Below are 11,209 nucleotides of genomic sequence, written 5' to 3'. Positions count from 1 at the left end.
GTTGTGTAGCATCTTTTATATGTTCATCATGCTTCAAACGTTGAATCCTGAATGGACGTTTCTGTTCCAATAATTTTGTGGTGCTGTTTTCTGATCTCAATACCATTTTGTTTTCTTTTAATTAGATAGCTGGTGAACCTGATGGAGTAAGACGGGCACTATTTGCAATATCTTCAATTATGTATAAGTTCCCTCCCAGAGAAGAGATTCCTCTTGATACAAATGTAAATGAAGCCCCTCCTAGTATAATTATCCCGTCAGATGTTCCTCTGTATTCAACAGGTGGACTATATCCAAGTGCAGATCCCATTCTTCCTCCCAGATCTATTCCACCGATGCTTGGTGCCCAACATGTCCAGGATCTTCATGATTACCCTGATTCTGGGAATGCATGGCCTCTCTATTCATCTGCTCTTCCTATGGTTTCTAGTATTAGCAGTCATCCTCCATCGGAGGAATTGGTGATTAGATTATTATGCCCCCTTGATAACATTGGCCGTGTCATTGGTAAGGGTGGGGGTACCATTAAAAGCATAAGGCAAGCTAGCGGCGCTTGTGTGGAAGTTGATGATTCCAAGCGTGATTGTGATGAATGCTTAATCACTATCTCGTCATTTGAGGTACTATCACTTCTTTCATAAGAGACAAAAAGAGTTCTATTTATCCAATGTCTTTGATTGCATGTTGGTCTTCTATATACCATTTTGAAGGTGGGCTTATTTGCAGAATTTGGAATAAAATCAAAATATGAATATGCACAATTCTACATTGGTTGCAAAATTTGAAAAGTGTTCTTGATGATTTTATTGCAAAACGAACATGGAAGAATGGGAACTGACATTCTACATATCAAACGAAGTAGAATTCCAGAATACATTTCTATTCAGGAAAAAAGAAGATTTGACCTTCTCTCACTTTGTACCGTACCCTTTGTCTTATCTGAAATATTGGCATCACAAGTCGTCAAAACATGATATTCAACTTGCTTACTATGTGTGGAGCATTAGCTTGCTGTTTGGTTCTTTTATTTGCATTCTCATTCATGTTGGAACCAATTATTTATTTTAAATAATACATCGACAATCTTGATTTTTCTTGTCTTTTTTCAGTCTTTGGATGATCTGAAATCAATGGCCGTTGAAACTGTGTTATTGCTGCAAGAGAAGATTAATGATGATGAAGGTGGAATGGTGATCATGCGACTACTTGTTCCGTCTAAAGTTATTGGTTGTATTATTGGAAAAAGTGGTTCAATCATCAATGAGATTCGGAAGTCATCTAGAGCCGATATCCGTATTTCTAAGGGTGACAAAATTAAGTGTGCTGCTGCCAATGATGAACTTGTTGAGGTTTGCTTTATGAATGTTAATTAGTCCTGAATGCTTTATGCAGTTTTTCTTACTTTGCACTTTTTATTTTTTAATGTATTTTTGCAGGTAACTGGTAATGTTGGCAGTGTGAGAGATGCATTGGTCCAGATCGTGTTAAGGCTTCGTGATGATGCTTTGAAAGAGAGGGATGTTGGTCATAACCTTGCTGTCGGTACTGATTCCATGTATTCATCTGGTTCCAGTTTTTCGATGCCATCTGTATTGCCTTCTGTTTCTCCTGGTGCTCCACCAATGGGCTATGATCAGAGGGCTGAAAGTGGAAGCGGTTTAGGCGCTCTCTCTTCAAGTAGCATATATGGATATGGATCACTGTCGGTAGGTGTCATAAGCGAACTTTTATTGATTGCAGCACATCAGTACCTTTCTTTTTGCAAACAGTAATAGAATCGTTACTCAAGTCTTTTTTGAAAAACACAATTGCTTAGTACCAATTAGATGATGAGGTCAACATTTGTCAAAATGCGATGATTGAGGGAGATGCACAGCTTCAACTTCGATATGGGTATCTGTGTTTTTATCTTTTTGGGAGAGAGCAAGATCATTTATTATCGTTATCTGTGGTGTATATCTTTCTGATGATATTGAAGGGATTTATTTGTTCCACTTTCTGATCTTTTCTGGCATATTAAAACCTTTTTGTACTTGTATCAGATGGGAGACAATGGCTATGGATCCATGCCCTCATATTCATCCAAGTTGTATGGAGGGGGGTTAGTGTCCACCTTATTTTATTTAAAAATGCGACATGTTTTTGTTGTTTAATTTATTTAGTTTATGTATCAAATTGTAAGCAACATGTTTACACTTATTGTTTTTATGTGTAGGCTGCCTCCTCCATCTTCTCTTGAGATGTTGATCCCAGCAAATGCCGCTGGTAAAGTTATTGGAAAAGGAGGGGCTAATATCGCCAACATTAGGAAGGTTGGTTTATTTGCTGTCTTCATTTTACAATTATTGATATTCTTTCAATTTTTCTACAACTATTTTTGTGTGACGATGCTAGGTATATTCAAGGAATGATTTCTTTTTTTTTCTTTTTTTAATCACATATTTCTTACTTCGGTCAATTGGAAAACAGTTCTAATGTCACACCAAGTATATGTACATGTATGATGAAAAAGTGAAAGAATTCCCTGTTCTCCAATCTCCCACTTGGATAGTGTTTATTTTCTTTTTTTCATTTTTAGGTTTTAGATTTTCTTACAGAGGATGTGGAACTTTTTTCTTCTGTTGTTCTGAAGACTCTGCTTTCTAAGAAGCAGAGATGTGCCGTAGCATGATAGGCTTTGTGATGCATCAGTTAAAATTTTAGGTTATCAGATGAATTATGTTGAGTAAAGCTATTAGAATAGAAAGATGTTGGTTGTTAAAAACCTTACATCATTACATTAGTATGCTTGAAAGATTGGAATGTGTAAAAATATACCCAATGTGCTTCAATAATAACTAAATTTGAATTTTCTGTTGTTCTAATGTCTTGAAAATAGCCTTTTCTCTTCTCCATGACACATATCACGTTTGTTCTCTCGCATATTTCTTAGACTTTTAGATTGTTTGGAAAAGCTTTTGGGATTAGTGAAACACTTTTACCACCAACTCCTTTGTCTAGGTAGTTTTAATTGGTCTAAAAACTTCTAAGATATTGAAAAATTAACCCTTGCAATGCTTAGTCTTTTGTTATGTGGCAATTTTGAGTAGTGAGCGTATAACATTCTTGTTCATTGTTCAGATATCAGGAGCGCTGATAGAGATTTCAGACTCTAAGTCGTCTCGAGGTGATCGTATTGCTCTTATATCTGGTACATCTGAACAGAAGCGCACAGCTGAAAACTTGATTCAGGCATTTATAATGGCTACATGAGAAGGAAGATGACCTTATGTTTTGAAGGTTACTAGATGTAAATCTTCCATTTCAGTTCATCCTCTGTAGATCTCCCTAGGTTCAGTTCTGGAGAGGGTACCTCTTCTCGCATTCAAGTTCTTGAGTTTTTTTCCCCATTAAATGCTTGTCAGGATGAAATGGGAGGACCTACAGCTGGTTCATATCTAGGGTTCCTAGAGCTTTTGTTTCTTAATCTATTCTTCTGTGGATTCTTAGAACGTATAGGATCTTTCCTTTCGTACTTGTATATCTGGCCTTATCTTTTATCAGTTGGGATTTCATCTCATTTCCAATGCTGTCGTACTCACATTATATGATGATTATGCCAGATGGGTTCCAGTATGGTCGTTATTCTCAATCTTATAACTGTGTGCGATATTTTTCTGTCCATTCTATCTCCTACTCAGTTTCTTGGTGGAAGAAGTTCTCAAGCATTGATCATTATTCTCAATGCAGTTGGTATTGCTCTTGCCTATTATAGATCTTTATAACTATGACAAGTAGTCACCTCAATAGAAGAGATTATTTCCAGAACTAACTGAAGTTTTCATCAAAGAAGTTTCTTTTTTGATTCCTTGTTCTGTACTTCATGTCACTGTTCCTACTATCTCAGTAGGTAGGTGCTAAATAGCATCATAAACTCTGTTTTCTTACCTCTGTTTGATATTTTGCCTTCCCTCATGTCCTTTGTTTAATAGCCAACTGTGAAAAATTCCATAATATATGCTGAGCTGGGCCTGAAATTCCTTGGACATGAGAAGGTTCACTCCCTGAATACTGATTCCCTAATAATATGCTGATTCCATTTTCTTGTGAGAATTATTTTTAGAGCATTCTCATTGGGAGGAGCAAGGGGGTTTGGTGCTCTTCACTTCTGGAGGGAAGTTTAGCCCAATGTCTTAGGTGGATGTGAAAGAGAGATGCTTGGCATTGGTTCTATCTTTCTACAGTAATTCCACACTTACCTGAAAACAAGTGCCTGTACAGTATGGAACATTTTTCAAAAATCGTTTTAAAAATGTTTTTCCGTAATGTTCTCGAAGTTATAATTTGGAAGAATCTCGTCTTTGTTTCTTTCAATTTTTATCTCTCAAGAACATGATAAAAGTTATTATCTTTTTTACACTTCTTTTTATTTGAAACAAAAATATATTCCAAACAGGAAAACAACCTATTAACAAATTTTTGACCGCACACAAGCACATGTATACCTGATTTTTTTACTTTTCAAAACACAACTTTTATCCGCTAACTTTGTCCTTGTTTCCAATTCCTTTTGTAATCACTCTTTTACTGTAGTAGTCAATCGTAGAGCTTTCACGTGCAACTCAATCCCTCTCTTATGTTCTCTTTTGGTCTACTTCATTATTCTAATGACATTGTTCTATTTCCTAGCCAATAAAATTACTAATTTCAAAGAGGAATTACTGAAGGATGAGTGGTTAGGTTTACTCCATTAGGTATGTAAGAGATACAGTAAAATGTTTCCATGCCCTAGATCATCTTGTGTAGATTCTTTGATGCCTTCTAAGAATTTTTCCTGTGGGAATGTTTTTTAACATTCATATCAGTATCATGCAAAGAAATTAAATGACTGCATGAGAGTAAACCTAACCAATCGAAGTTTGAAGTTTCTTCCTCTTTTATCGTAGTTGATGGCACAATAGCTTCTCTCCTGAATTGATTATATCAAATTATCTCATTTGTGATTTTCTAATATGTGCCAAACCATCTTCCATGTTGACAATTTCAGTTTGCACTCTAGAGCCAAAAAGTTGGCCCTATCTTGATATTAACTTCCATCTTACCCTTCCCCCTCTGCTACCATATTTTGATTGAGCCTTAGGAAGATCTGCTGTATTTAGTTTCTAGTGAACTTGACGTTATGGTGATGGGATTTTCCACCCTCCTGTATCTAGTTCCTGGTGCAAGATCTGCTACCTTTGTACATTGCTGAAGATTGATAATCACTATGATCACTAGGCTGTTTTCATTAAGCATTGATGGTGTAATTCTTGCATATATTTTCCTCCATGTTAAAATTAGGATGTCTGATATGTTGCCCTGGACTTAGGAAAATGCAGCGCATTAAAACCTATAGTTGCTTGTGCTATACTGGATTCTTCTTTCTCTTTGATGTCTTAGCATTACATTCTATTCTCTTCCTTGGCCAGTCCTACATAAACAGTAACTTTAGCAGTGGGAACTCTCGGCCACAGTGCATAAATACTGATCTCACTTATGATCTGCTGCCCTCTGATGTATAGTGACAGCTTTCTTTTACTAGTTAACTGGAAGCCTCACAAGTATAGTTGCCCTCTGTTATGTCTATCCTTTAGCTTTCTATTGTGGTGAATGAAACCCCGTTGCATCGCATCGTGACTTACTGCGGCCTATGTTAGCTAGTTTATGGTCCAACTGCTGGAATGCTTTTTTGGCGTTTCATCAACAAACCTCTAGTTATGTGGCTACTCCCTGCCCTTTATTATTATTATGTGGTTAGAATCCTATTATGCCCTCTTTCAAAGTTTGAATATGAAGGGGATAGAAAGGTATGTCAAATAGGATGACATTGGATGAAAATGTGATTGTTGTTAGGAGGGAGAGATTTAGAAAAATGTGTAGCAAAATGTAGTCATGGATTAATCTATGGATGTGGATCATGTTGTTGGATCCCTTGTGAATGATCTTAGCTCATAATGTTTTTTTGTTTAAATTATGAAGTACATGTAGCACTATTTTGTTTAGATTGAAATTGCCCACTTGCATTTGATTGAAGGATAAAGGCAGAGGAATAATCATCTCTGAATCCGTTCTTTTGTATTTAGAGGAATTTCTTTAAATTTGTGAGAAATCACTGAGGAGCAGAAGCTAGGCACTCTCTTGTTGGTTTAACATGTCAGGGTAGAGGAATCTGAATCTCTAACATTTTGGTTTATATTATCTTTTGAACACGCATATATGTCTCGAGTTATTTATCTTCAGGGTTGTTAGGTGCTTACCACTAAGTTGTAGGATGAATGATGTATAGTGTAGCCAGAAAAGGGTAGGTAAACTACAATGCTTGAAATTGTTGGATCATGTTCTTCTTGCTTTATTGCTGATTATTAGTTATTTAAACCACAGTTTTAGCTTTCAAAGAACAGGAAAATTGTGCCTGAGATAAATTAGTGGGTTTATTCATATATATATTTCTACAGATCATGGCCTCTTATGAATTTGATTCTTCTTACCCTATGTTCTTAAGATGTTTCAAATCTCATCTTTTAGTTTAGAAGAAAGTGAGTCATTATGGTTAGCATTTTTCTTTTCTTCGTAGTAATGGAGTAAAGCTTAGGAACTTTAGATAATTTGTCCATATTTGCTTTTTTGCTTTTTTGCTTTTTTTTCCCCATAAAGTATTTGCTTAAATGTTCATCTATTTCTTGATTTTGAGGTAAGATGGGTAAGTTCCAGAATTTTTTTAGAAGCATCCCATTATTATTCAGTATCTTATAGTTTAATTGATAATTAAATTGCTAATTAATTTTGTACGTAAGAAAATTAATTAGTTAATTTTGTGGTTAATGGTTTGAACAATAATTGTATGCTTATATGGTTGTCTATCCATGGTCGAGGAATTTAAGGGCAGCCCCCAAATCATTTATTGCCTTTAAATTTTACATTTCTTTATTTAATTAGTTTCATTAATAAAATGTCCATTTTTCTTATTTTTATGATCTAATATTCAGATTAACATGTTTTTAGATAAATTAGCTCAAGTCTTTTTTTTTTTAATGATAGATGGTAGGTGAAGAAAAATTTATAGTTTTATTGTAACGTGAAAACTAATCCACACTATTATTCATAAAATAATAAATCAGTCAAATGATGTGGTCGGGTGTTTATTTATTTTATTTCTGCTAGAAACAACTTTATATTATTTTCCATCATCTTGTTCCCACATGTTTCCTTTTATTATAATATGAAGGTAATATAATAATAAATAATAGTAATAAGATATATTGGTTTGGTGGGTAATTTTGAGTGATTTGCTGTGGTTGATTCATAATTGCAAGCATTTATTGGTAAATTAGTTAAATTAGTTGAGTTTGGTTGAAGATTTGATTAGACTTCTTAATTAGTTGAAATTAGTAAAAATATGTATTTCTTTTTTGTTTGTTTAATTTTATAGTTTGTTGAATTGTGAAATGAGGAATATGTTTTCTTTTTAATAATATTAAAATAGTTAACAAAATCGTGGATCGATCTCATCCCACCATTTTCTATCTCTCTCCTCTGACATATAAAATTAGGGTTTCATCCATTTCTCTCTCTCTCTCTCTCTCTCTCTCTCTCTCTCTCTCTCTCTGTTGCCAAAGCTCCGATCATGGTCTTGCCGTCCGTTTCAGAAACTGACTCCCATCTCTTTGTTGCGGAGCTTTTCATTTTTCAGTTTCCTTTCTTCTGATCTGAGCGATATTGGTTGTTCACTCTGAGCCATGTCCTGTTCTTATCTACGCCTCGATCCGACCTCCAGAATTTGTTCCTCACAGGACGGCGTTTTTGGCCAGAGCTACAGCCATTGTACCTACCCTAGTGATCACTTTGATCGTCTTCCCGACTCTCTGCTTCTGTTGATTTTCAATAGGATTGGTGACGTTAAGGCTCTTGGACGTTGTTGTGCAGTTTCTCGAAGATTCCACTCTATCGTGTCTCAGGTTGATAACGTTGTTGTACGAGTTGACTGTGTGATATCCGATGATGATTTCTCCTCCGCCTCTTCGTCTTCTGATAAGTCTCGGAGTGGCTTTTCTAATCTGTTCCGTATGGTTCTTGGTGGCATTGTCAAGCCGCTTCAAGCTTTAGGTCAGTTCTTGGGTCCGAAACGGGTGACATCCTCTGGGTTGGGTTCCGGTTCGTCTTCTTTGTCGACCTCTTCGCTTTCGGTTGGGAGGGAAAAAGATGGGGAGAGTGGTCAAAATGGTGTGACTCATCATTCGCCCACCCAAGTTCTTAAGAATTTTAACGAAATTCGATTCCTTCGAATCGAGCTTCCTAGCGGCGAATTGGGTATTGACGACGGCATTTTGTTGAAATGGCGAGCTGATTTCGGATCAACTTTGGATAATTGTGTGATCCTGGGTGCTGCATCGGTGGTTCACGCTGGGTCTTTTGGTAAGAACATGCAAGAAAATGGAACTGATGGGTTCTGCTCTGGAAATGGCGCAGCAGCTGATGACAGCGGGAGCATACCCGAATCGTTTTATACTAATGGAGGGCTAAAATTGAGAGTTGTTTGGACGATTAGCTCACTAATTGCTGCTTCGGCGAGGCATTATTTACTGCAGCCGATAATTGCGGAGCATAAGACTCTGGACAATTTAGTTCTGACTGATGCAGATGGACAGGGCATGTTGTGTATGAACAAGGATCAGCTTGAAGAGTTGAGAGTAAAGCCCTTATCGGCTTCAACTGCCTCTAAGAGAACGCTTGTTCCAGCCCTGAATATGAGGCTTTGGTATGCGCCTCACTTGGAATTGCCTGGTGGGATTATTCTGAAGGGGGCAACTCTTGTTGCGATACGTCCAAGCGAGCAGTCGATGACAAAGAAAGAGGTGTCTGATGGGTCATGGCTTTCAAAGGCTTTTGAGGAACCTTATGCAACCGCTGCAAAGATGCTGGTGAAAAGGAGAACTTACTGTCTTGAGATGAATTCTTTCTGAAACTTCAACTGGATTTGAGGTAAACCTCTTTCCAAATTAATAAAAATATAGTTATTAATTCACCAAGTTTGTTAAAGAACCTGTCCAATCAATCACTACTGTTCGTGTTGAACATAACTATTACGATTCTCTGATATTTAAAATCGTGCGGGTAAGCTTCGATTTGTTTCTTTGAAAAACTATATTGCAATATGTTGGGAGAAGTGTTCTCATGATCTGGACGTTGACTTGGGAAAGTTGTTAGTTACACGTGAGGATGCTGTATATAATCCAATCAAAGTATGAAGTCGTTTCCCCATGGTTCTTATTTTCTATTTGTACATGTTGTCCATGCCCCTCGTCTTTAATCGAAGTATGAAGTCGATTCCCCATGATTTTTAGTACAGGGTAGTATCACCATTCTTCTTCAATGTAAGGAGTTAGTTAGTTCAAAATGGCTTGTCTTACAATTTCTACATTCTGCTTTCATTTCATTCACTTGTTTACCATTTTAAATTCTTGTGCCCAATCAGCAGAAGAGTGGATCCAGATAATGGGAAGATTGATTGTGAGGGGAGTACATCTGGTTTCATGCATCACCAAATTGGCAAGTCTGAGGAAGCCTAATCAAACGGCAGCAGGCTCAGCTATCCAAGGTTGATTTTGGATTTTGAAGAATGGGCGACTTCTGCTTGAACAAGTGAGATAATTTAAACTCTTCTCTACTTAGCCTTTGGTCGATAATACTATTTGCAAAAGTGCAAAAAATACAAATAGAGATGATGTTGTAAAAGCCCTTGTTGTTGTAGTGTTTTGTTTCTTATATGTGAATATGATGTAGTTCTATTCTATCAAGCAATTGCATCCTTATGAATTGATTGCAGCCCTTAATGTCATAGACACATTGCATTGCAGCTTCTCTCCTTACACTGTTAATCCGTTTAGTAGTTGATGAATTGGTAGAAATGCTCGTATCGTAAACCTTAGAGCTTTGGTGAACTTTGCAAAAAATGTTATCCATTATAATGTAACAGAACATGCACTATCAAATTATCGGTTCAGTTTCATAATCTTAATGACTTAATAATGACACTTCTCGCTGAATCATTTAGCAACCTTCAATTTGACATTGGAAGGAACAAACACTTTCTGGGTCGAAATGGACTTCGTCTGAAACACAAATTTCTTCTTTTTAATCCAATGTCCTATCAGATTTTAAACGACAAATGAGAAGGGTTTAATAAAAGAGAATGAGACTTGTCAAATAATTACCAAAAATCATGGACACCCATTCAGGATTAGTTGAACCATTAAAGTTTGAAAGCTTAGATGAATGTAGTACCGACCAGTTGCAACTTTTAGATGCAAAATTATGGACAGCGAACAAGAGAGGACTTTGGGATGCAAAGGTCTTTAAAAGAGGGGGCGCTGTAGAGTGTTTATCCATTGCGGGTTTGGGAATGATTTATTGCAGAGTGAGAGTGAGAGTGAGAGTGAGTTGAATCTTTTGTACATTATGGGTTTTGAAAGGGAGATTTGGGAGGGCCCGGAGACGCTAATCTCTCCTATTTTGATAGCCAGATATATTGTTAGGTGGAGCATTGTGTGGGCAAACATGCGAAACCATTAAGTTTGATAGCAATTACCTGCTTCTTCCCATGCTGCTCTGCTTCTTAACTGTTGATCCATGATGCTTACTGTTTTTCAAACCCTGTGCCTGCAAGCAAAAGACAGATGAATGTTTCGGCCATTTCCTTCAGCCACACATGGTTAGTGTTCATTAAACATTAAACCCAGACGTGAACGTTGGTAAAGACTCTAAACAAGGCCAAAAATAGATCAAGTTCTACAACAGGAGAGTTCATCTGTAAAATACACAAGTCCATAAAAATGTGTATTAAGCACTTTTCATCAAATTGTTTGTACCTGAAGTGCTTATTTGTTTATTTATTTATTAAATATCAAAGCCAAGCAACTCAACTATGACTTCTATCGTTCTGAGGTTGCCATTTGGCTTATTCAATCTCGGCACAGTCTATAGCTATTCCATTTCAGATTTTTGGTGTTTCAATACTAAACTTATAAAAACGATTGCTTCCTAAAAAAGTTAATTTTTTATAAACCATTGGTAATGAATAACAAAACAGAGTCAAATTTTGAAAACTAAAAGATAGTAACTTAGAAATTTTAAAAATAGAAAATTAAAAACAAAATCCAACTATCTTCCAGAAAAGCACACATATTAATCAAGA

At 36.3% G+C, this 11,209-nt stretch overlaps 2 protein-coding genes across 3 annotated transcripts in view; both read left to right on the top strand.

The window, feature by feature from the left end:
- The window catches only part of LOC111803789 (KH domain-containing protein At4g18375-like), a gene marked incomplete in the record, with an annotated part of 4,779 nt that extends 1,148 nt beyond the window's left edge, over positions 1 to 3,631 (top strand). Inside the window, 6 exon segments of the mRNA XM_023688335.1 lie at positions 126 to 620; positions 1,110 to 1,349; positions 1,437 to 1,706; positions 2,043 to 2,101; positions 2,216 to 2,312; positions 3,121 to 3,631. Of these exon segments, the coding sequence (XP_023544103.1) occupies positions 126 to 620; positions 1,110 to 1,349; positions 1,437 to 1,706; positions 2,043 to 2,101; positions 2,216 to 2,312; positions 3,121 to 3,252 (1,293 nt within the window).
- Positions 3,632 to 6,098: 2,467 nt separating this feature from the next.
- LOC111803792 (F-box protein At5g46170-like) lies at positions 6,099 to 9,871 on the top strand. Of its 2 annotated transcripts, none has more exons than XM_023688346.1 (2): positions 6,099 to 8,997; positions 9,494 to 9,871. In XM_023688346.1, the coding sequence occupies exon 1, from the start codon at positions 7,755 to 7,757 to the stop codon at positions 8,976 to 8,978; it is 1,224 nt and encodes a 407-aa protein (XP_023544114.1). In that variant the 5' UTR covers positions 6,099 to 7,754; the 3' UTR covers positions 8,979 to 8,997; positions 9,494 to 9,871. The 2 variants fall into 2 exon arrangements, with proteins under 2 accessions (XP_023544114.1, XP_023544113.1); XM_023688345.1 differs by having other exon boundaries at positions 9,491 to 9,871.
- Positions 9,872 to 11,209: the final 1,338 nt, after the last annotated feature.

This window comes from Cucurbita pepo, chromosome LG10 (genome assembly GCF_002806865.2).
Source record: "Cucurbita pepo subsp. pepo cultivar mu-cu-16 chromosome LG10, ASM280686v2, whole genome shotgun sequence".
Classification (NCBI taxonomy): domain Eukaryota; kingdom Viridiplantae; phylum Streptophyta; class Magnoliopsida; order Cucurbitales; family Cucurbitaceae; genus Cucurbita; species Cucurbita pepo.
Note: the sequence above shows the minus strand (reverse complement) of the source record. Positions and strands in the feature narration are given on the sequence as shown.